The sequence below is a fragment of the Mixophyes fleayi genome, chromosome 7 (assembly GCF_038048845.1).
Source record: "Mixophyes fleayi isolate aMixFle1 chromosome 7, aMixFle1.hap1, whole genome shotgun sequence".
NCBI classification, from domain to species: Eukaryota; Metazoa; Chordata; class Amphibia; order Anura; family Limnodynastidae; genus Mixophyes; species Mixophyes fleayi.
The window spans coordinates 131,388,580-131,415,429 of NC_134408.1; the positions used below are offsets into that span (position 1 = coordinate 131,388,580).

At 38.3% G+C, this 26,850-nt stretch overlaps 1 protein-coding gene across 1 annotated transcript in view; it reads left to right on the top strand.

Annotated features, from left to right (window-relative positions):
* FAP (fibroblast activation protein alpha) overlaps window positions 1-26,850 on the top strand; it is a 75,082-nt gene that overhangs the window by 10,260 nt on the left and 37,972 nt on the right. The window contains exons 3-13 of the mRNA XM_075180749.1: window positions 4,777-4,869; window positions 10,095-10,189; window positions 12,231-12,305; window positions 14,923-14,975; window positions 15,067-15,139; window positions 17,253-17,373; window positions 18,910-19,064; window positions 19,794-19,894; window positions 20,140-20,275; window positions 21,910-21,954; window positions 25,173-25,277. Coding sequence (XP_075036850.1) covers window positions 4,777-4,869; window positions 10,095-10,189; window positions 12,231-12,305; window positions 14,923-14,975; window positions 15,067-15,139; window positions 17,253-17,373; window positions 18,910-19,064; window positions 19,794-19,894; window positions 20,140-20,275; window positions 21,910-21,954; window positions 25,173-25,277 — 1,052 coding nt within the window. The remainder of the gene's footprint in view (window positions 1-4,776; window positions 4,870-10,094; window positions 10,190-12,230; window positions 12,306-14,922; window positions 14,976-15,066; window positions 15,140-17,252; window positions 17,374-18,909; window positions 19,065-19,793; window positions 19,895-20,139; window positions 20,276-21,909; window positions 21,955-25,172; window positions 25,278-26,850) is intronic.

Here is a 26,850-nt window from a genome sequence, read left to right on the forward strand (position 1 = left end):
CTCTTTTTAAAGTTCTCTTTCAGCTGCATTTTGTTTCTGTTCAACGGTGATAAAAGGTACCATAGCTTAAACAGAGAGGCAATGCGGGCTGAACATTCATATGAACACACCCTAATGATAACTATTGTCAGTCATTTACCTATTGGTGTAGCGAGATGACTAAAGGATATATGTACTAAACTGCGGGTTTGAAAAAGTGGAGATGTTGCCTATAGCAACCAATCAGCTTCTAGCTTTCATTTATTTAGTGCATTCTACAAAATGACAGCTGGATTCTGATTGGTTGCTATAGGCAACATCTCCACTTTTGCAAACTCGCAGTTTAGTAAATATACCCCTAAGAGTTTCAATGCATATTTCGGCCCTGCTTCCCTCCCACCTAGCATTCTCATACGCCATTAGTGCCTCCCCATCTCCCCATGCTCGCTATCCTCAGAAATGTTATTTTTATTTGTAGTTTAAATAATCTCTGCTGTTTTCAGCTGATGTTGAACAAAGTGAGTTGGACAATGATGAAGCAATGACATTAAATGTGCCCTCTCCATGTATACTAAGTCTATGCAGTAGAGGGAATTACAAAAAACTGTGCAACAAATCTTCATGCTGTGCTTGTAACTGTGGGGGTGGCAGGAAGAAGGGCCCATAGGGTTACAGGCAATTTGAAAAACCATCAACAATAAATAAGTGAAATAAAGGGAATTAACATGGTAATCAATTAACTAAGCCAGGCAGGGAATAAATAATAAAGGGACAAGCAGGGGATGACTGTTATTTTAAGTAGAGGATGTCTATAGAAAATATGGGGTGAGGGAGGTGGGTGTACTTGGGAGAACAGGAGGAGGGACTTCCATTGGTGGGTAGTGTTGGAAAGTCTTGAGGTAGAAACACTTCATAGTTTTCGGTTTTCGTAGGAAGAGAGGTGGAGAAGAAGAATGGTCAGTCTTATAGCCTTAAAGCCAATCTTATTATGGGCAACGGTTGAATGTGGAAGAGGTCCACTGGGGACAGACTTTGTAGAAGGACACAGAGTTTCTCAGTATGCTTGTGATATACTCCATTTGGTAAACATGTTAAATGACGTGTACAGATCAAAGCTAGTGTAGGGGAGGCGGGGGGGGGGGGGGGGGGGTATCCAGAATGGCAGGTGGTAGCACTAGCAATATGTGTAATCATTTTTTGAGACTGACTGTCTATGGTTGTCTGGTTTTGGCAGGTAAACTAGAATAATTTTTGGGTCATGGCTAATGGGAATGCTTGTAATGGTGAAAATTAGGTTTGTAATCTCTGTCCATAGCTGTTTGGGATAGCTCCACCAGTGCAAGAGAGACCCATATTGACCACAGTTTCTCCAACAGGTGTCCGAAGCATCAAGGTAGGTTCCACAGAGCCTGGTCAGCACATAGTACCGCAGAAATAGAAATTTGTATGTGTTTTCTTTAATGCGGATGTTATTCGAGGAATTTGTAACTCCCTCCCATATGTCAGAACATTCCTCTGAATCTAAGGTTTTGCCCCAATTTAGTTTCCATTTGATTTCATATGGGGTCCTCTGGCTGGGAGAAATAGGGAGAAGGGAATTGTAAGTGATTGATATCAGGCCCTTAAAGGGGTGTTGTGGAAACAGAGATTTAGTGAGAGGACTACTGGTGATACAAGTTTGGGCAGATTAGTAGAAAAGCTGTATCTGCAGGTATGGGTGGAACCGTCCCTTTGAGAGGTTGTGTAAATTGGAGAACTGGGGAAATACTCCAGACTTCAGGAAGTCATTTAGGAACAGGAACCCTGATGGGTCCGGAGGGAAGGATGGATTGCCCCATATGGGAATTAAATGAGAGAAGGAGATAGTCTGTAGATCTTGTTACTATATAGCCATGGATGGTAGGATGATGGGATGGGATGTGGTCGAGGGAATTTTCTGGGTCTAGGTCAGCCAAAGCCAAGACATTGATGAGGGCCAACCCAAAGTTGTGGACTGTATGTCAACCCAAACTCTGGAGTTTGGAGGGGGCTGCCAATGCATACACTGTGCAAGGTGGGCTGCAAGGTAGTATAGGTTGTAAAGTAGGTTGCAGAAATTAGGGATGGCCAGGCCACCTGCTCCTGACGGTCTCTGAAGAATGCAAGCTTGAGTGTGGGGTTTCCTACCAGCCCAGACAAAACGCATCGCCAATTTTTGAAGGGAAGAGCGGAATTCAGCCAGTACTCTGGCTATGTTTGGAAGAGACGCAGCAGACTTCTCATTGCATTCTTCTTAATAGATGTCATACGGCCAACCCAGGAAATGATCCTGTTGTTTCAAGCATTTGATTACCTTTTTATGCCGGACAACAGGGGAGGATAATTTACTTGGTAGACTCTACTCTTTTGGTTAGGAAGATACCCAAATACTTGTTGTCTTGCTGTTTGATTGACAATTGAGTTGCAAAAGCTGTTTTAATTTTTTTTGGGGGTCAAGCAGGTCTAAGATTTCCGTCTTGGTTGTATTTATTTAGAAATTTGAGAGAGCTGAGAAGGGCTTGATCTCACCAAAGACATTTGGAAAGGAAATTAGGGGGTTAGTAATAGAAAGAAGTATATCGTCGACATAAAGGGCTATTTTGTTATTGCCAATGGCCACCTTAACCCCTGAGATACAATTTTTTTTTATATGGGCAACAGTGTACTATGACTCAATGTTGTTTTTCTGTTTCCCTGTCTGCATGATTCACATGCAGTTTGTTTCCTTGCAGTTGCAGTAACAGAAATCCTGCCACCCAGATGGTCATTGCCTATGTTTTATACTGTCATCTATTTTTTTTCTTTTCTACATAACCAACCCTAATATTTCACTTTCTGATGGCAAACAGATGGGCCATTTCACCACCTTTACTGATGGACAGTAACATGAAAAAGAGCAATATGGAACATTTAATTAATTGCTGCTAATAGTAAAACTGAGTGTATGCCAGATATAAAATTATTTCCATTGGTGTTAGTCTGGAATGAAACCCCATAATGACAATGTATATTTATTTTTCCTTGAAAACTTTTAACGTGCAAAGATTTAACTTTAAGAAGTCTCTGCAGAAACCGATCGTTTTGCTTTTATGTTCTGCATCGTTTGTTTTGTAGATACGTCACGTCATTAAATTGTTAGTCTCAGAACAAGAAGGATGCTCTACACAAATGATTCCCTTCTTTATTTTTATTTCCTCTCTGATTTAGAAACTACAGTGAGTTTAGTAAATGAATGCATTTGTCAGAGCTGAATTCGTTGTTAAGATCCTTTTAAATCGTCTTTTTAACGATAAAATTCCTATAGGCCTCAAGCGTACAGACCATCTTTTCCATCTCTCAGACATGGGGGCGCCTTTGTTTTTTTCAGCAAGAGGTAGTAGAGGTGGAAGAAAAAATTATTATATTTATAATTGTTTCAAAGTCGGTGTTGGGTCCTTTCACACCGTCTTTATTTGGCAATGATGAGTATATTTTAAATAACATTTTGTTTGCAACCGGTGTATCCCTTTAGCCTTATGAGTAAATTAAATGTAGATATATAGCCTGAGCTGTAAGCTTACTCAAGTTTTAGGTCAGGAAGAAAAGGGAATTTCCCTGATAACTAAGTTTTAGAGGGATCCTGATGCTCTTATTTGCTCTTCCCTCTGGGAGAATCCAGGGGGGAGGTAATATCTGGAGATTAGGGCATTGGGTTGTGGTGATTTTCGTCATTTTGGCTCGATTGACGCGTTTCACCGCAAATTAAGTAATGGAGGCTCCCATTCTGTTCATTTCACCATGGATTCCAATATAAGTTATGCATATATATATATATATATATATATGCATATATATCTATATATATAATTACTACAATGGTACATTGGCTGCGTAGTAAAACTTATCAGGAAAGACTTCAAGTGCTGAGTATGTACACCCTAAAGGAGAGAGGGATAAGGATTTATAGATAAGATAAGGAAGAACAGGAAAAGTGAGAAAATCATGGATTAGTCTCCCAGCAATTGTGGTGGGAACTCAACCAGTTAAAGAATTCAACAATGCGTGGGATAGACCTATTGCTATTAAGACTTAGATAGAAAATAATAAGAAAAAAAGGAGAAAACACCCAACACCCGCAAACAAAACAAAAAGCAATCCACCATCCAATAAAGGCGCCTGCCTTTATTGGACGGTGGGTTACTACTACATGCAATCCTCTCATAGGCAAACTGAGGGGGGGGGGGGGGGTTCCTAGTGCCTGGAAACCCCCTCCAAGCCTGGGACACTGCATAATTGAGGTGGCTGGACCCTGCCCCCGCTTCACACGGCTCTGCTTGAAAAAGGAGAGCTGCGTGTACCTAACAGTAGTGCACACAGCATTGCTCATTTATATTATAGGGATATGAAGAGTTGGAGAGCAGCCAAGCACTGTCTAAAATTATAGCCACGCCCCCATGCATGCTGGTCATGCCCACTGGCGGCGTGGTGTGGAAACCCCCCTCTGCAAATCCTGCGTTTGCCCCTGCCTCTTACTATATAGAATTCTTAGTAGACCATAGTATCAAAGACCTTAACTTCTATTATTTCATGGAAACAGCTGCAAAACAATTAGCCTTGAGCGGTCATGTTGTTGAAGATGGAAATAGTTCATTAAATGTGAAGTGACATGTTGAAAAAGACATAACTTAATGTATGTTCTGATTACCATTTAAGGTTTTTACAAAGTAGAATTATTGTCTTTGAGAACATGCATGAGTTTATTTGACAACCACATCATTTTGGCTTTTTTTCCTCCCATAGTGAAAAAGGAAGATGGTCTTCGCGATTTTACATTTGACGATATGTTCAGTGGCACATTTTACTACCAGCAATATTATCATGTGTGGATTTCAGGTAAAAAACAAAAATAAATGCATTAATAATAAAACTTATTTTAGCCTCATTTTCTCCCCCATTCTTGGGGGTTGATTTACTAAAATGTCTGTAAAAGGAAGAGTGGAGGTGTCACCCATAGCAGCGAATCAGATTCTAGGTATCATTTCTCTAGCGCATCCTAGAAAATGATAGCTAGAATCTGATTGGCTGCTATGGGCAACACCTTCACTTTTCCTATTTAGAAGTTTTAATAAATCTGCCCCTTGGTCTTGTATGCTTTTATCAATCAGGTAATTACGTATACACCCACACACAAGTAACATGAACATATGTAAAACATATCCTTATATGTCATCACTACTATATATAATGGGCCTGGTTCATATAGGAACACAATCTGAACACAACTTTCATTTTAAAACATTGCACGTAACTCGCACATACGTCCGCCCGTATTCTAGTACAAGCGGATCTCAAAAAATGTTTCCATTTGGGTCTAAGCATGTTCTGGCTGTACATTACTTGCAGTATGCAGACAGACAGGACATAGTGTAGGATACGACCATACATATATGCAATATAAAGTCACATCAGAATGCATAGATAAAAAAATTATAAAGAAATGTGAAACTATTAATGCTATGACCGTTAATAAAAATATATATATATTTTTTTGCATGAAATTCTTATTTGTTACATCCGTACATATGTATCGGTTGCAATAAAGATTCTCAGATGCGATCACTGTGGTTCCAAAGAACAAAGGTTTTATTTGCAATCGTATTACAAGACAACGTTTTTTATGCATACACATGCGCTTGTTAGCACTAACACAAGCTTCTATCGGAACGCTCTGGTTCCCAAAGCCAAAGGTGAACAATTTATACAATGTAGAGTTAAAAAGCTGTGACATCACAAAGATACACAGTTATGGTATTAAGATCCACATTCATAGGTCGAAGGGTCTTGACCTCCCAAGAACTCGACGTGCCATTGGTTGATTTCTCTGGTCATTGTTCCTTGAGATTGCCAGGTGTCCCTCCTAAGGTCCTATACAAACTGGTTCCTTTATGATCTCTGTGAACTGACTATTTGGTGTATGAAAAGTGATATTATTTATGACTAGCCTTGGCAAGGTGCGAACGCTACATAGATAATACTGCAAATGTTCACATGCAATTGCAAACAGAATGATACCAAATTAGATATAATTTGTATGTTGCAAACATTTTGCCGTTTTATATGAACTAAAATAAATGGATTAAACATATTTGCATGTTGTTATTTGCAATAATAATTATTCGATTGCGTACTAATCACATCTCAACCGATATTAGTTTACAGAAAATATTGATTACCACCTTCATCCATCAACATATTGCATATTGTACATAAAAAAAGATTAAATTCCATAACACCACTTAATACTATAATCATACTATAGTCATTAATAAAAATACATTTAGAAACATTTTTGTTCATGTTTTTTTAACATGAAATACATATATTAGTATGTTCTTAAGGCCTACTGTACATAAAATTAAATTTTACAGTTTCCCTTAATTATAAGAACATGCGCGTCCATCAGCACTATCAATCGACCATTACATCTGCCCTGTAGGTAGTTCAAGTGATATGGCCAGAAGTCATATACCTGAGAGATGCCCAGAGCTTGAACCAGCCACGTGTGCTCCCCATTGGCACGCCCTCACTGTACATTGCCTATGTTAGTCCTCCCCTCCCACCTCTGCAGGGGAGGGCTGGCAAATTTTAGCTCGGGGGGGGGCAAGACTCGACTCTGCATATTTTAAAGGGAAATAAATGCAGGTAGCCCACTGACCCAGCCCAAGGTAGTCCACTATGGGACCGGCCCAGGGGACAGATGCCCCCCTGCCCCCCAGCCCAGCCAGCCCCTGCACCCCAGTTCCCCCCTTCAAATCGCAGGCTGCCAGGAGTGTCACTTGCCTGCGGCCATGAATTGCATGCAGTTGCGTTCACTGGCGCAATGTCGCTCTGGCTCATAAGCAGAGTGCTTTTACCCAAGATACGGCACGCTAACGGACCTGACCTCCTACATGAATCAGACCCATAATGCATAAAACAAATAATTTGGCAAAAAAAACAAGAATTCAAAGCTTAGTAAAAATTAGAAACTGCTATTAATCCTGGATTACATTCAAAATTATTTAGACAGACTTCTGACATTAGCAGATGTTCAGTTGGAATAACTAGGTGCTAATACATACACAAATCCCTCTAAAACATCTTATTATTTTTTATTGATATATATTTATGACTTTTTTTGAAGCCAAATACATATGTTTTAGGGCAGTTAGTTATATGTCTGGCAAGGAATCACTGTGAGTATTTACATCTGTTCTTTAGACAACAGATAAATATTGGGTGTTTCTATAATAATAACAATGTAAGTCTTTTGGGAATGTTATTTTCCCTACATATGGGACACATTGGGGGGGAATTCAATTAGCTGCGACGTTCCACTGAACATCGCTGCTGCGCACCAACGTCGCGGGTCTCCCTGCACCTCTTTGAGGAGGAAACTGCGATATTGCCTCTGCCAGCATTCCGGAGACGCTCCGCGGACAATGGATGAATACATTTATCCTAGTTATCTAAAATGTCATCCTTTGCAGTATAGGAAAAGGGTATAGAATACCTCATACCGTGCACCTGTTATTTTAACTTTGAATTCAATTTTATATTACATGCAAAAGCAAAGCATAAATATACAGAAAGATAACAGATAAAGGTAACACATACACCACAGAGAGACAAGTACAATACAGTAAATTACAGTTTAGATGAAAGCCAAGTTAGTTACCTGGAACAACAGTCCTATAGCTCCACCTTCCACTCACCTGTGCTCTGCTTATGGCTCCACCTTCCACTCACCTGTGCTCTGCTTTTGGCTCCGCCTTCCACTCACCTGTGCTCTGCTTATGGTGCCACCTTCCACTCACCTGTGCTCTGCTTATGGCTCCACCTTCCACTCACCTGTGCTCTGCTTATGGCTCCACCTTCCACTCACCTGCGCTCTGCTTATGGCTCCACCTTCCACTCACCTGTGCTCTGCTTATGGCTCCACCTTCCACTCACCTGTGCTCTGCTTATGGCTCCACCTTCCACTCACCTGTGCTCTGCTTATGGCTCCACCTTCCACTCACCTGTGCTCTGCTTATGGCGCCACCTTCCACTCACCTGTGCTCTGCTTATGGCGCCACCTTCCACTCACCTGTGCTCTGCTTATGACTCCACCTTCCACTCACCTGTGCTCTGCTTATGGCTCCACCTTCCACTCACCTGTGCTCTGCTTATGGCGCCACCTTCCACTCACCTGTGCTCTGCTTATGGCTCCACCTTCCACTCACCTGTGCTCTGCTTATGGCGCCACCTTCCACTCACCTGTGCTCTGCTTATGGCGCCACCTTCCACTCACCTGTGCTCTGCTTATGGCTCCACCTTCCACTCACCTGTGCTCTGCTTATGGCTCCCCCTTCCTATAATTGTAAATTATAAAATAAATGAACAACTGTTAACAGTATAATCATCAATAAAAATATGGATTTCATTTTTTTTTTACATTAAATACTTAAATCAAGACGTAACCAGGCGTACTTATGAGAAACACAGAACTGATATCAGGCACATCTGTGTTGGTACGCCCTTACTGTATATGACCTAAGTTTATTCACCCCCCCCTCTGTTCCGCCTATCAAGTAGCAGTCAAAAATCTAATTTGTATCCAGATATGAATTGCATGCAGTTGTGTTCATTGGCATGTGGTCTGTTTTGGAGCATCCACAGAGATATTTCATGCAGGATAAAAACGCAAACAGACACGTCTGAGCATGATGATTTACTCATTTTTGTGAAAAAAGTAAAATTAAAATGAACCAATTTCTAAGCAGATCTGAGTGGTTTTACGCAGAGCTGCAACATTGTGGTAACAATATAGAACAAGCTAAGTAGTCTTGGGTGTGTGCAAACGTGATATCCTCATTTGTCCACCAGAAGACAGAGCAGAAGTTAATGACAATGGGCCTGATTCATTAAGGAAAGTTAAGCAAAAATATTCAGTAAGTAGTCTCCTGGACAAAACCATGTTACAATGCAAGGGGTGCAAAGTAGTTTTCAATTTTGTACCTAAGGTAAATACTGTCAGTTTTTCATGTAGCACACAAATACTTGATAGCTTATTTGTACACTGAAATTTAAAGTTGATATTTGTGTGCTACATGAAAAAACAGTCAGTATTTAACTTAGGTGCAAAACAGAATAGTAATTTACACCCCTTGCATTGTAATATGATTTTGTCCAGGAGACTGAAATAAGAAGTTTTTCAAGTTAAGATCCTTAATGAATCAGGCCCATAGTCTGGGGATTTTAAGTTTGGACCAGTTTGTACTGGATAATATCAATGTGTGTGTACTAACAATAATTACCTTGCCTATCCAAGATATCAATTTTCTGTATAAGCAAAGTACATCATCAATCAAAATGTACTTCTTACATAGAACACATATACAATACACTACATTGCATACATGCCTAGTAGATATATTTCCTTACTTGCACTCAACATATACAGTATATGGGATAATACATCCAGTCAGTATTTAACTTCGGTGCAAAATAGAAAACTAATTTGCACCCCTTGCATTGTAACATGGTTTTGTCCAGGAGACTACTTACTCAATTTTTTTGCTTAACTTTCCTTAATGAATCACGCCCAATAACGTGCAAATAATGTTATTATTAAAAAAAAGTGTCAGCATAGAGAGAATTCCATTTATTTTAACAGTAAATTAGATGTATTAGTAGAAGTATATAAAGTGTTAATAATTAGTATGAATCTCTCACTGTAGTTCCTCGTCATTTTTGGGTGTATGACAGCAATACCTCCTCCTAATCCCACTGCTCCATGCATATAAAGTTCACATACCAAATTGGCAAGAACACATTAGGTTACAAGTAACCCAAATTCATATAACACATATCCATATGTCCATATGTCCATATGTCCATATGTCTTATATCATTAGCGTCTTGAATACCCTTAAAGTATTTTGATCGTTACAGCTGAATGCATTTATAAACTTGTGAATTTATTTCAAACTTTGACACAAATATGTTTTTATACAACTGTATACATATAAAATAAAATTAGTTGTCATTCATTTAAAAAATGTGTCATTTTACTTGTAATATTCCCTTTGATGCAGAGAACGAATATATTCGCAAGAACGAAGATGGAAATGTACTCATTTATAATGTAGAAACTGGTAGGGTGTCTACGATTCTGAAGAACACAACATTTGTGAGTATACACGGCTGAGTAGATAGGATAGGTTCAGGATTTCATGAACCAGAGTATAGTTTGCTAAATCCTAACAAAGCAGAGCTTAGCTGCCTATGTGACAATAATTCAGGTGTGATAGATGAAGAGCAAATTCAAGGTATTCCCATCAGCATGATAGAAGTCTTACATCTGTTGAAGACTGCTTCTTCCACTATCTTACTCTCAGTTTATGGCTTTTTGATTACCTCTGTCTTAAACGTAAAAACTGGGGACACACGGACTAGACGAAAATCTAATACAAAAAAGTGCTCTGACCCCAACCACATATTTGCAATGTTTGTGATATGCGAAACATATTTTAATTGAAAATGAAAAGGAATAACAAAAATTTGCCTTGGTTTATAAAATTTCCACCCATAATTATAGTTTTATTTATTACAATATTTTCAAAAAAGTATGTCACACACACAAAAGAAATATTATGAGAAAGGTCAGCACGTGTTGTCCTAAAATGAGAAAGATTTTGATCCACGTTGTAAATTCCAGTACTTTTGGGCTATCTCCACCAAGCTGTCAAATAAGATATGTAAAGGGAGTGTTTATATTAATATGATATAATATTAATATTATATTATATTAATATAAACACTCCCATTACATTAATATAATTGTTTAGAAGTATTATACAAATAGGTTTGAATAACAATTCCAGCACATAAAAGGCCTCATTTAGAGTCGGACGCAAAGTCCATTTCAGGCGCATCCTGCACATTTCCGCTGACGGAACAGACGCAGTGTACACTGCGATAGCTTGCGTCTCAGTACGAGGGACAGGGCGGAACACGGCGTTATGTCAACGTGACCATGAATAATTCAGATACAATGGGCGTCTACCCGCAAAAACTACCCTGGTCGGATCAAGACGCAGGCGGAACACAAGTCAAACAAGGCTGAAAAAGTGCGGCAGGAATTAGGTGGCGCAGGTAGTTAGCTAGCTGCAGGAACTGGTCGCAGCTTGGTAGGGTATTACGAGTGGGACGCAACTTCGGTTGCATGCCCCTCGTAGTACCCTACCAAGCTGCGACACACTCCCACTCCTAGTCTTTCATGTAAGTCTTAGACGCACATTGCGTCCGACTCTAAATGAAGCCCAAAATGTATATTTAATAATAAAGTAACTTAAAGGGAAATTGGTAATCTGTGTTTCCTATGTAGTTGTGTGATTTTGGTGCCATTCAGGTGAAGAAAGAAAAGGGGAATCCGAACTTTCAAGTTAACAAACACCAAAAACAATTTTTTCCCAGGGCGCAGAGTGAAGTTGGAAAGTATATGTGGTTCGGCTGTTAAACTAACACTAACGTGGAGGGAGAGGGTTGTACTATTAATAAAGTGTGGTCAAGTCAGAATACTAGGCTTGCAAATTGGGAAAAACTGTGTACATGTCAAAGTAGCAAGTCTTAGATGAATTATTTTACTAAAAACATAGCAGTGCTTTATATATGTGCATACAATACAAAGACAATGAAATAGCGCTTCCCTTATGACGTAGTGGCGACTGCCTTGCAGTAGTACAATTGTATATATGCCAAAGCACATTCCAATATATACTACTGGGGTTACCAGCAGTATGGGGACTGCTCCAAAATGTCCACCATTAAAGTGATAACCACACCCCTGGCGTCGCCTCTCACATTCAAATGAATCAATTTGATAATATAGACAATATATGAAAACAAACCTGCAGCTCAAAATCTATCAGCACACGAACTAATATACAATGATGTGTGTAGTAGTCTCGATCCCTGTGTAGATTCCGGACACAAGTTTTCTCCAGAAAGAAGCCTTTTGTCTACATTGGGTGTTTAACTGAACTTTATGTATGAAACTCCTCTTTAGAGTAAACATCTGTTAGATTTTCCTGGTTAAGACTAATTCTTCATTTACTTTGCATATAATTTGCACTATGGACACTGTTAAATACTTTTGTTTTGCATTAATGTCGAAATGTACAGATATATAGAGCCAACGTATAACTTCCAAACATTTTTTTTGTTTACAGGAGGAGGTGAATGCTACAAATTATCACCAATCGCCAGACAGAAAATTTGCTTACCTGGAGAGCAATTACAAAAAAGTAATGTGATTTCTTGCAATATATCTCCCTTCATTAGATTTAAAGCACAATTTGAGATTTAATATACAGAATGTTTATGTATAAATTTATATAACAATTAAGGCAATTATTTACTAAATGTAATGTACTTATACAATTGTAGTGACTGCATTAGTTATAACGCCCCTAAGATTGGTGCAGATATGCTCATACATTAATTTGGCTATTCAGTGGGCACCACAATTTATAGCATGTGCCAGTCTTATGCACCTTATTATGGGAGGCAGCACAGCAAATTGTATCCGTTCTGTTTCTTGGTGAACAATAGCAGAGCTTATACAAGCGTAAGCAGGGCCATACCTACATCCTGGCTCTTTAGAGGTGCTAAAATGGGTTTCTGAATGGGAATTAAGCTCAATAAATATGCAGTTATTCTGTTGTGCAATTAAATTTATAGCTGTGGCAATGGTATATCTAGTACACAACATAGGAAACTAGATACTGGAAGAAAACAGAGACCACTGAATTTGGATAAACCAAGGGGCCTAAGTATTCTTCCATTATAAACCTTACATTGACAAAGAAGTAGTCAGAATCTATAATCATGAAACCATGACAAATCTACAGCTGTAAGAATTAACATTTGCATTAGTTGAATAATACACCAGAGGGTGATGCTTATCCAGAAAATGTTTAAATGTACATGATCATTGCTGGCATCACATCACACTATTCTAGCGTTGCTGATTCCCTGTTTGCTATTTCCCTATACTGGTTATTATCCAAAATATAGCAGCTGTTTTTTTGGTGTAGATTCAGATTCTTTAGGAAAGGATATATCTCCGCAGACTGAGATATGCCACATTATACAACAGGATTTATGCTTGTCACTTCAGAAGTACAAGTTCCTTTTAAGTACACTTGGGGCTAGATTTACTAAACTGGGGGTTTGAAAAAGTGGAGATGTTGCCTATAGCAACCAATCAGATTCTAGCTGTCATTTGCTTAGTACATTCTACAAAATGACAGCTAGAATCTGATTGGTTGCTATAGTCAACATCTCCACTTTTTAAAACCAGCAGTTTAGTAAATATACCCCTTTGTGCCTGAGCTTCCTTGGGCTGCCATGTAAACCTGCTCTGCATCCCTTTGTGCACAATAACTGCAATCTGCAGAGGGAAACTATCCTTCAGATACAGTGTGTAATATAGTGTTTCAATGGCCACTAAAAACAAAAATAGAAGTTGTTCAGATATGAAGTACGACGTTTATATACATAGTTTAGGGTTACCTTCATTAAAGCTCTGTAAAAAATAATGTTTAATATATTATTACCTCCACATTGCATTACAGACAGCTGAATATGCATCCTTACTTATTTAGTATAGTGTTTATTGGTATCTGATATAGGTTAAAATGCTGCTACTGCAGTCAGTTAAGCTGTTGTGACATCACTGATCCGGTCCTAGTGGCTTAATCCACAAATCCACACAGTGGACTTCAATTAAGTTTACCATGCACACTGGATGCCCATTACAAAATGAATCGGGTTTTGCACTTTGGGCGCCTAGATTGTTCGTCCAGAAAATTATAAGGTGGACGAATACTCTCTTAGGTGATGCCTCTGCAAACTAGAGGAGCACTTAGGTCTGCAGGAAGAGGTACACTGTTCAAAACTGTTACAGTCCAAATTTCCACCACTTTAGAACCATTTTTTTTACATTACCAAAGTGTGCATGTAAAATTCAAATACAGTATTACAGTAACAAAGGCAGTGTGCTCTTCTTGCAAAGCACAGACTGAGCCTATAAATCGTCCTCTCCACCACTTTATCTAATTTAAATAATCTTGTGTTAAATCTCATTTTTGCACTGCTTGCAAAACTAGACGCACTAGTGTCCATAGTCACTACTTGGAAAGGACGTTTTGCTCTGGCAATCTCATGCTCTTTGGAAGAAATCTAGCACATACTTGTGCACATTGAGGGACACAGCGACACTAAAGAGGAAGTTGCGATGTTTTGCGTGTGGTCCATAAGGACCAGTGCACTTCTACAAAGCAAACCTTTAAGCCTATCACTCATTCTCTGCTTACTCAGATAGAGATGCTCTTAACAATGACAATGTGTTGCCAAGTGGTGGCTTAGTGGTTAGCACTTCTGCCTAACAGCACTGGGTCATGAGTTCGATTCCTGATCATGGCCTTATCTGTGTGGAGTTTGTATGTTCTCCCCGTGTTTGCGTGGGTTTCCTCCGGGTGCTCCGGTTTACTGCCACACTCCAAAAACATACTGGTAGGTTAATTGGCTGCTATCAAAATTGACCCTAGTCTGTGTGTGTGTATGTGAATTTAGACTGTAAGCTCCAATGGGGCAGGGACTGATGTGAGGGAGTTCTCTGTACAGCGCTGCGGAATTAGTGGCGCTATATAAATAACTGATGATGATGATGATAAGTGCAGAAAAAAAACTATGTATAGTAAGTTGCTCCCTCCCTCTTGCTGTCAGGATTCAGACTCAGGCTCTGACTGAGCTGCTGTAGATGTTACGTTCTGATAGAATACATATTTTGCATAATCTAGTCTGCTGGTGTATGTTTTTCTGTAATAATTGTTTTTTTTCCTTGCAATATCTTTACAGCAATGGAGATACTCTTACACGGCATCATACCACATTTATGATGTAGAGAATGGGTTAGCATTGATTTCTACTTACTATAGATATATTACATTGTGCATTTGTATGTATTTGAGAGTAACACCATTTCTTTCTTAAATCTTATAGAGCGTTTGTAAAAACAAATGAACTACCTCCCAAAATTCAGTACATTTCCTGGTCCCCGGTTGGCCATAAATTGGTAAGCAGAGACTTAGCCTCCACATTATTGTATCTGCAACCATTTATTATGCTGTGACCTCTGTAATTCAGTTAAGGTTTATGTTATGCGAGTGGTGATGCATTCTGGGTAAAGACAGATGCATTCTGGGTAAAGACAGAGTGACGTCAGGTGTGAGCTGAGACAGACAGGGGGACAAACGTTCCCAAAATGTTCAACTAAGAAGTTGCTGGCAGAGAATTGTTGATTTATTTGGTAAAGTGGATTGGAAATACAATTCTGTCAACGGTTATATCAATTGATAAACTTTTTCTGAACAAATCCTTTGAATGAATCTTTCTTACATTCTCCTCATTAGGTTTGCTACCTACAGGGGTGACCTATAATGGGGGAGAAAGTTTTCGGCAGCAACAAAAAGAAGGGAATTCATTTTAAAAATGCCAATTTCCTTGACGTCAAAATTAGTTGTCGTCATATTATTGGTAGATCTAGAAGTACTTTAAAAAATTTTTTTAAAGCGCATTCAATTCGTATTCAAAAATGGAAACACCTTATTAAAAGAGGGAGACAAAGTAAATTGAAAGCAAGGGCTTGCACATAGATGTTGCTCATAAATGATTTAATAAAATAACACAGCAAACTCAGTCATGTATAAAATTGCTGTTCTGTCCTGGTTGCCTGTAATCATTACATGTTGGATTAGCGGTTCCCTACTGTATTTAAACATTGTCACTGTTCCAGGCCTGACTTCCTCTCCACATATCCAGTCACATCATTGAAATCCATAAAATATAGGATGTAGAAGAAAAATCTAATGTTAAAATCTATATAGGTTTATTACATAAAAACAATATTAAGCATGTTACAAACAGGACGTATGTACTGAGCTGCGGCAATTTTAGTGGTTCAGTGAACCTGTAAAAAAATGTATTTAATCAATTCTATGTATAAAAATTCATAATATATATGTTATGCTTCATATATTCAATTAAAAATTATACCCCTTTCACACTGCCTGCCTGGTAATATCGCAGGTTTATGGACCCGGGATATTGGCAGGTGACAGTGCAGGATACCCCAGCAAATTCCTGGGTAGACCGTGTTGACACTGAACACGGTTCTCCTCGGGTCTACCTGGCAACATCACAAGAGGAGCTTTGATTGGCTCCTTTTGTGATGGTTTTTTTTTTTTAACTTTACAATAGATTTTGGTGAGACCTGAGTTGAAAAACCTGGGTCTTACCGTTCAGACTGGAGGCTACCTGGTTCGGACTCGGGAATAACCCTCCAAAAGATCCGGGTCTAATTCCAAGGTCACTCGTCCCGGGTAGATGCCCCTGGACTCAAACTGAACCTCTGGGGTTTTGGGCCAGTGGGAATGGGGTATTAGTAAAATATATTTAAAATTATTTTGAGAAGTATTTATTATTCATTACCTGAGTTTTAAAAATTAACAAATGTTATTTCCGAAAACTTATTTGAACAATACTGATTGAAAACAGCTTTCAATAATACCACTTAAAAAACATTACAAATTATCATACAAAATTTCCACCTAAAACTAAAGTAATAAACATATATATGTAAACTTCCACTCTCATCTCCTCTGTGCTGCTGTGACATTCCGATGATCTGATTGGCTGCAGATTGATCCGTACCCGCCTACTTCAAAACAGGGTACAACTTTACAAAACAAAGGTAAATAATGATAGGAAATGGGTGCTCAACCTGAATTAGTCCTTAAAACCAGCGGTTTCTGGTAATCTAGTGCATGAACAACAAGTGTTATGACATGAAGCAAAGTAATTCTTACAAATTATGTTTATGGTTTTATAACAAAAGTTTGATTTCTATTTCCTTGGGATATACATATTTTCTTCTAATATAAACAAAAGTTTTAAACCATGGCAGCCTACACTACATCATTGGAGTAATGGCTTGTTTTATAGTTGCAAACCCTGATTTAAATTGATTTAATGTTTTGTAATATTAGTGATCACTTAATCATAGGAATTTTACTTACTTGGAGCCTTAGTAAAAACAAGGTTATATAAGGTACTTAACTTTCTTGCATCCATGATACAATAAGACATTTATTTTTGTCTATTGTTCATTTATTTTTGTCTATTGTTAGGTATATGTTTTGGACAATAATATTTATTTAAAAAATGAACCTGGGCAGCCATCAATTCAATTAAGCAGCGATGGTAAAGAAAATGAAATATTTAATGGAATTCCAGATTGGGTCTATGAAGGTAGGTCCTTTGTTATTATAACATGTTTATTTCACTTATGTTCAGGCATGTTTAAAACACAGAGAAAAATCCCAGAGCACACTGCTGTGAAGTAATAAAATATCTTCTATTCTATTTGTGCATAAAATGCAGAAATCTCAGCTGCACACATTTGCAAATATATGATAAGCCACCCGCCCAGGTAAAGGTGCTTCTGCTAATATGGTTGTCCGATCTCTAAACAATAAGAGTCCCTATATACTGGGTGATAAATTCATGTGTATTTTAAATTGAGAGCTAACTTACCAAGGAACCTCCAAATGGCAATAGAGGGCATGTACTCCCCATCAGCTACTGATACCAAACATGTCTCTCAAACAACAATACAGAAATGGAAGTTACTCAATCAATTTATAGGTTCACAGCAGGTGCTTGAAACGATGGGGTTATCCAGAAAGGAAAAAACATAGATAAAACTTCTCTGCTGATGTGTAACTGGAAAGTGCGAAATGCGTATCATTAAAAGTATAGAGTAAGACAAGATTACTGCCATAAAAAGGAATCTCATTTTACGATGGGTACGCAAATCTTGGTGCACCTGTGCGCCTGGTCTTCCCTTAGCAAGAAGCGCCTTCACCCCACCCATTGGACAGTAAAATTCCACAAATGCCACCGTTTTGGCTTTTTTAGTCCAGAAACTCATTAACTTATGTGCAAATTGAGCTGTTCTTGTGCAAAAAAATTGCCTTGTGATGTCATTAAAGATGATATGTTAATGACCTCGTTGATTTACAATCGTCTTATTATCTTATATTATCTTATCTTATTATGAATCTAATTTTACAGTTTTACAATGAAAGCGGTAGGAGAAGTAATGGTACGGCATTCCACCGTATACACCCCCACTTCCACCACTGTGTACATATATAAACTGTAGGTGGAGATTTCTTTCAACTTTATCAGACTTCATTTATAAAAGAATAATAGAATCACAAAATGCCATAACAGCTTTATATCGCAAAATTGTCACCTTTCCATTAAGATAATCAAGAACGTAAATGTGCTTTAGAAAAGATATATGAACTTGTTAACTTAGGGGCAAACCATTAAAAAAAAGGTGTTGAAAATAGCAGCCAATCAGATTCTAACTATTATTTTCTAGTACATTCTAGCAAGTGATAGCTAAAATCTGGTTGGTTGCTATGGGCAACACCACCGCTTCTTAGAACGTTTGATAAATCTACCCCTTAGAGCAGGGATGGCTAACCTGTGACACTCCATGTGTTGTGAAACTACACCCCTCAGCATGCTTTGCCAGCTATCAGCTAGTTATCTACTGGCAGAGCATGCTGGGGCTTGTAGTTTCATAACACCTGGAGTGTCACAAGTTAGCCATCACTGCCTTAGAGTATAAAGGACAGATATATTAAGAAAACACTGAGCTAGTAGAAACATCATACCTACATAAACCCCAAAACAGTATAGAACTGACACTATTTATTGTTCACTATAGGTAGAGTGTTTTACCATCTATCCTGTTGTCAATCTTATTTTCAGAGGAAATGCTTGGATCAAAATATGCTTTATGGTGGTCTCCAAATGGCAATTTTATTGCCTATGTTCAGTTTAATGATACAGAAGTACCAGTTATTGAGTATCCCTTTTTTGGTGAAGATCAGTATCCCCAAACTATAAAGATACCCTATCCAAAGGTAACACAATGTATACAGAATACTTTACTGCTTATATTACTCTACAAATGTTATTATTTATATTTATAGTCTTATCATTTAAATATCAAGCAGTATTCATTTAAGGTTGGATTGACTAATTTCAGTTTTCAATAGATAATTAGAGCAGATCAATTATATGGTTGAGGAATGCACTAAATGCACACTGTCAGAAAGATTCCCATAGCAGCCTCCTGTTAGTTGTAGAACTGTTGTAAGTCACCGTAAATTGCAGACTTAAAAGTTTTAAAGGAATATATAATGTGGTATTATAATACATCTTTATATCGCTTTTGATACTTTTTGTATTAGCTCTCCTAAGGGGTGGACCTAGACATATTTTTTTAGGATAGTCACACCCCCCCTTCAGTCTGATTGGCTGGTCCCAGTTGGCCCCGCCCCTGGTCGCGATTGACCCGCTCCCTTTGATCAGCGTCTTTGTGATTTAAAAGGTATGCTTGTACTGCTAGGGGGGCGATTGCTCCGATAAGGCCCCCCCCCCCACCCTGGATCCACCACTGGTTCTCCTTTAAGATATACATCAAAGCACCTTAATGTTATAAAATTATGAAGGACTATTCTGTTAGCCTAAAGTACTTTTATGAAAATATCAGCATTATAGTATTAGTTATCAGTCAATGTATGTCTTTTAAGAAAGTTTTCAGGGGCACTTTTCAGACTAACTTTTACATTTAATCCGTTTCTTCAAAGGCGGGAGCAAAGAATCCAGCGGTGACATTGTTTATTGTAAAAGTCGATCATCCGACATATCCTACAGTTCAGGTTCCCGTTCCTTCACTGATTTCTTCAAGGTGATTTTAAAATACAGTTATATTCTCACAGGGACTATTATTAATGTCATGCAGCAATAATGTGCTGTAGCTCATGACAGCCAATCAGAAATAAGCTTTCATCAAACTAATCACACTAACCTGCTAAATGCTGATATCTGATTGGTTATGTGTTCTTAAGGCTCTTTGTGTCACATTATTAAATAAGCGCCAAATGTTCCATTGATTGCTGGTGTTCTAATAAATAATATATGTTCCATTCACAGTGAACACTGCTTTAGCTGGGTGACGTGGATTCAGGATAACAGAATCAGTGTGCAGTGGGTGACAAGAATACAGAACATATCGATTATATCAATATGCGACTATGAGCAGAGCTCAAATCAGTGGATTTGCCCAAAGGTACCCGACTTTGGTAGACTTTTGTTGGAAACTAATCTATATCATTGTAACTTAAAATAAGTTTGTATGTACCTCTTAAAAGGAATATGAGCACCGATATCTGGTTTCTGTGGTGAATCGAATGGTCCCAAATATTAATTAATCTGAATTTTGGTGATTCGCAGAAAGTTTTCCCAATATTTTTCCACTGGTTGGAGACTAAAGAAAACATTGTCTCCTAGGGGAGCTTGTAGTCCTACCCATGCAGACCTAAAGCTGGGTACACACTACACTGTTTTCGTCCAATAATAGGCTCAAACAGCCGACATACGACCGCTCGTTCAAAAGTCGGGTCAGTGTGTGCAGTGACACGATGGTCGAAAGTCTGCCCAAATGGACGATTGTCACCTCATTTGGTTGGTCGTACCGTTTAATATATTCGTTCCATTCTCGTTTCCGTTGTGCAGTGTGTATAAACTTCCGACCGATCCACAACTGTGAGTACGAAATTACAGTAATTGCTCACGACAACATGGCTGTAAAAAGTTGCTAAAGGGACATCCGCTCTTCCCTTTATCGTCCTAAACAAGGCTAGTGTGTATGCAGTCCATGGACCGAGCGATCGGACCATCGGTCGCATATAAAATCGCTCGGCATAAAAAGTTGGTCGAAATTTCTGTAGTGTGTACCCAGCTTTAGTATTGTCCTGGTTGCACAGGACCAGTGCTGCCTACAGTAATGATGAATAAGTAAAAGCAAAAAAAGAATAGTATCACCTGTACTGCAGATCTAGGCTGTATAACAGGTAGATCACAAACATGAGGTCCATCTGCCGTAGTGAGTACCAGCCCAGGCTAGTCAGAATAGGGCTTGTGACTCAATGATTTGGGTGTAAGCACAATGTGCCTCCCTGTCTAGGCTGAGGAGCACTGGGCTCTTCCTGACTCCCCGGCATTGTTGTTGGAGAGGGTCTGAACAAGACTGGGATCACTTGATGGCAACTTTGCACCTCAGCTTCCCAGTATTCATTAGATGAAGGAGCAGATGGTATTTGCTGCATAACTGTACATAACTGATCAGAATATTTTTTTTCATGTCTAATACCCAGCAATACATCTGACTTTTCAAAGTGACAAAAACATTGTGTAACTATGAATAATATCTATACACATGCTGCCGACACACGTTGCGTACAGCTAAGCATATTGGCGGAAATACACTAATTTTGACTGCGCCTTTTTTTATCTTGAATCAGGCACAATTTGCCACCAGTTTTGCAGCAGACACCAAGGGGTAAATGTATGAAAGTCCGATTTCTGCAAGTCGCCGGAAATCAGCGGCTTTGCAGCTAAAATTTAAAGCGGCGATGGCTTGTAAAGGAAAAACTTGCCTTTACAAGCCATCGCCACTTTACATTTTAGCTGCAAAGCCGCTGATTTCCGGCGACTTGCAGAAATCGGACTTTCATACATTTACCCCCAAGTATTGTTTGAAGAAAATGAAAGTCTTTAATAAAGAGACTGCTGACTGTTCATGTATGGTTAGAGCAAAACGGAATGTTTTATTTTATTATTGATCAACAAGAGCAACTCATGTTATATTTATAAATGCATTATCACAAGCTGTAAGCTAATACTCTCTTACTTTCTCCTTAGAATCGACAGTATGTTGAAGCAAGTAAAACTGGATGGATTGGCGTAGTATGTATTGTTCTGTATATTAAACATGTCAGATATGCCAATATAGAAAGCACACGCACACATATATATATATATATATATATATATATATATGTATATATATATATATATATATATATATATATATATATATATATATATACACATATATATATATATATATATATATATATATATATATATGAATGTGTTAAAACACAATTGGAAAAGATTGGCAGCATCCTTTGTCTGCCCCTTGGCTGTAGGCAGCCCACCCCTGCTAGGAGTGAAGGAGGGGGGCAGGGCCCATCAGTCACAGTAATGGAGTGGAAGGGGCTCTACTAAATCTCCCTCCCACCCATAAAAAGTCTACATTCTCCCCTCTTATACATAAATAACAGCCTCAATTGCACTTCTACTCCCTTACAATGTATAGACACACCCCTGTTATATAGGTTGCGTGTGTTATATTTTATTAGATTATATATACTTTTTCATACATTAACCAACAATCACTTTTTAAATATGTTTCTCACTCTTAAACATGTCTATTGTTTTCTGTTCTTCTGTTCAAACGTTCATCATTCGTCAGTTTGCTAATTGCTGTATTGTTTCATCTGATACGTGCTAAGGATACATTTGTACTTTAATTAGTAGGATCTGCAAATACAAATCTAACGACTTGTTTGAGCAGCGGTACAGACATAAAGCTAATTATAGCTGCATTAGAATGCTCTGTGTTACAGTAAATTGATCATTTGGCTCAGGGAATGTCTTGACTCATGATACTTTTATACTGCAAACGCACATCTACAATATGAACATCTGTGCTGTACTTATTCATTTCACCATTTAAGTGGATGCCAATTGCGTCTTAATACAACATAATCTGGAAACAAAGAAAGATGAGAACATTTTCACTTCTATAATTCTGACTTAATAAAATCACTCTAGATTATTAAATGCCTGTTGCTTACGCAATGTATGCTAATATATAGTTCTATAAATGTTTGCTTCATATGTATGTACATATATCTATATATCTATATATATATGTATATATATATATATATATATATATATATATATATATATATATCTATAGTAGGGAATTTAGCATGAACCAAGTTTTGCATTGAAACAGGCCGTGTCACAGGGGTGATACAGCCGAAACTATATTTGTAGATTGACATTTTTTCTGAATATACAGTTTATGAATAGAGCAGGATAACACCAGTCAATAAATTCTGCTGATGGGTGCACTTGTGGTAGAACTGGGAATACTTAAGACTCTTGCAAAAATGTGCAAAATTTCCTGATCAAATACAGAACGAGGAAATTATTTGGCGGAGCAGTTTTGAAAATATTGCTCATTTGCATAACCAGGGGATCAGAAAATGTATATACTGCATATCCCCATTCTCCTCTTTGAAAGCTAGTACTGCATATTTTTCATAGTTGTGCTACTGATGAAGTTAGGCATTATATAATCATCATCAAAAGTGAATTTCGTAAATTTAAGTTTCTGGGTCCCTTAAAAATTAAACTGGATTATGATTATGCTGCTGTAAATGCACAAAATCTTGGTATGAAATATAAAATACTATCCACATTATGTTTGCAGCATCACTCCTATGTAACTGTTCTTCTTGCAAACATGAAGATATGTTTAGTAATAGCTTAGTATCCTTTCATACTTTTGTGATGTCACTTGCTTAGTTTTGTGCAAACACATCCGTTCTCACGGGATGGTGAGCCAAGATGCATGTCTGATGAGAGGAGTTGGTTCAATCGGGGTATTCCTTATCATCATTATCATCATTTATTTATATAGCGCCACTAATTCCGCTCACATCAGTTCCTGCCCCATTGGGGTTTACAGTCTAAATTTCCTAACATACACACAGACAGACACAGACCAGGGTCAATTTGTTACCAGCCAATTAACCTACCAGTATGTTTTTGGAGTGTGGGAGGAAACCGGAGCACCTGAAGGAAACCCAGGCAAACACGGGGAGAACATACAAACTCCACACAGATAATGCCATGGTCGGGAATTGAACTCATGACCTAGTGCTGTAAGGCAGAAGTGCTAACCACTTAGCCACCGTGCTGCCTATTCCTTAAGTTTGGATTTCATCTTGCAGGGTGTATTCCAATGATTTGGTGGGGGTGGAGCAGGCATGTTTAGGGACCTGAACTTTCAGACCAACCTCGCTTCTCTGTTCATAATAGCACAACTTTTACACCTTACAGTCGCAGTACGTTCCAAGCATCTCTAGGTGCACTTTAGACCAATATATCAAAACAATAAAGAACATAAAAGCGACTTATAATAATATAATAAAGATAGTCCTAATTTCCCCTAACTTTCAAGATTAATTTAATAAATGAATGAATAAAGCTAAATTGGTCAGTTTTTAGAAGAACAACTTAAAAGCTTAAATTAATGAAGGCGTAGACATAAGGCAGGATGGTTGGTCTATTCTGTGCAATTTTCCAGAGTGTCATTATCACCATCATTATCATTTATTGATGTATCGCCAGCATATTCCGTAGCGCTTTATTATTGGGAAAAATAACAGTAATAAAACTATACTGGGTCATACAGACAGACAGAGAGATAAGAGGGCCCTGCTGGCAAGCTTATAATATTGTATCTGCAAACCCGCAAATGTAGGAAGTTGGTACGCACCTTGAAATGTTCTTAGTGGATAGTTAGTCGCCCTTACACAAAAAGCAATGGGGGCCAGCAAGTTTTCCTGTGAAAAAACGTTCAAGGGTTCTATAAATTATGAAACCTATTTAATAGCACGGTGTAAAGAATGATGATGTGATGCATAGTAACCAATCAGATAACAGTTTTTATTAGCCTGACTACACTGGACAGCTAAAGATGACATCTGATTGGCTGTTGAAGGTTACAGCACATCATTGCTCTTTGCACTATATATTCATTCCTCCCTGTTATCTCCCTGTGTTCAATTTTTAAATGTTTGCTGCAATTTAGTGGCAAATTTGTATCAATGATTGCATTATAAGGGAATGTATGCTAATCGCTAACAGTAGATGGGAATCCCCTGAGTACAAAAAAATCCTTTTACAGCATGCACCCCTATTTTTATATTTTTTATGTTTTTCTACATTAACTGTGCATAAGGCCTCATACTGATACACAGATAGCTCAGAGTGATACTGTCTGACTTTGTTTTGACATTTACATGAATTATGTTTTTCAGTTCTTCCCCTCGTTTCCAGTGTTCACATCGGATAATTTATCGTATTACCAAATCCACAGCGACAAGAATGGCTACAAACATATCCATTATATCAATGATTCTATGGTAGGTAACACTTAGTGTATAGGCATTATTATTATTATTATTATTATTATTATATTGTGTAAGAATTTTTTATTATTATTATTATTATTATATTGTGTAAGAATTTTTTTTGGACAAATATGTTCTCTTAAGATTTACAGTTGTTCAGGAATAGTTGGACGACAACAGAACCAATATTAGGGCTATTCTTGGTTTTTGAACATGGGATAATGGTTGGTATAGATCAACCTATGCCTATCAGGGGATGAATGGAACCACGATCTGTTGTTCTATAGCTCTCATGACATAAAATGATTATTATTTTTTATTGTTTATTTAAGCACCATAGTGATCCACAGTGTTAGAGAGTGAGAGAATTACATAACAGGCAATGTAGCAAGAAGACATAAGTCAGAGGCAAAACAAAAAGGTCAAGAGGCAGAGTATTTGGAGATGAGGGTTTAGATGTAGTAAGTGGTGATGTGGTTGATAGTTTTGCACAAGAAGGATGAGGATTGTCAAATTTGATTGTGCAGGGTATGGGCTGCAAGTGTAGAGATCTGCAAAGCAGAGGAGAAGTTGTGGAGTGGTGAGAAGAAAATATGAGGCTTGCAACACATTTTGGATGGATTGAGGTGGGCACATGTGGGTGAGGGGACTGAAAGGAGGTAGCAGTATTTCAGGTAGGTGAAGACAGAGTGGGTTATAGATTTAGTTGTGACTTGAGTAAGAAAAGGGTGTATTCTGATAATTGTTCTTATGTAGAGGCAACAGGATTTTGAGAGGAGCTGGATATGAGCAATGACATCTAGATAGTAGGATTGGGAGATTGAGGAAATTATGGTGTTGATGGCAGTAAAGGAGAATTGGGGGTAGGGGGCCTTGGGAGGATAGAAGAGGATGAGTTTTGGGAATGTTGAGTTTCAGGTAACGTTGGGAAGTCCATGTAGAGGTTGCAGAGATAAAACTGGTCAGATAGAAGAATGGTGGAGATGTCAAGGGAGGAAGAGTAGATTTGAGTATCATCCAGTGGCGGAACTTCCGTTGCTGCGCGGCAGGAGCAGAGGGTCGGAACTAGCGGCCGAGGGGCCCCATTTCCCTCCTCCCCTCCTCCCCACACCGGGGCCCACAGCTAGCTAGTTCCGCCCCTAGTGTCATCTGCACAGAGATGGTACTGGGGACCAAATGGGAAATGAGAAGAGAAGAGGACTGAGAACAAAGAGTGGACAAACACTAGATGCTATATTGGAAAAACATGGATGCTGTATTCTGAAAACATAACACAAAAAAGTCGCTCATGTGCCCTGCACCATTGATTTAAATGGTTTGCTTCTTAACGCCTGTGTTCCTGAGGACTTACACTGGTTCCACAAAACATCTCTTGACCACAATCCAGTCTCTTCCCCCCATATAGCGACAGTCACAAGACATAGTTATGGGATGGGCAGGTTATCGTTATAACTTAAATAAAAAGTATAAAAAAGCAAAAAAACAAATAAGTATACCGTATTATACTTAAACATAATATAGTTATAATTAAAATACTAAAATGTCAAAATTCACTACTCGTGTAACATAATCTCCTACTGTAAAA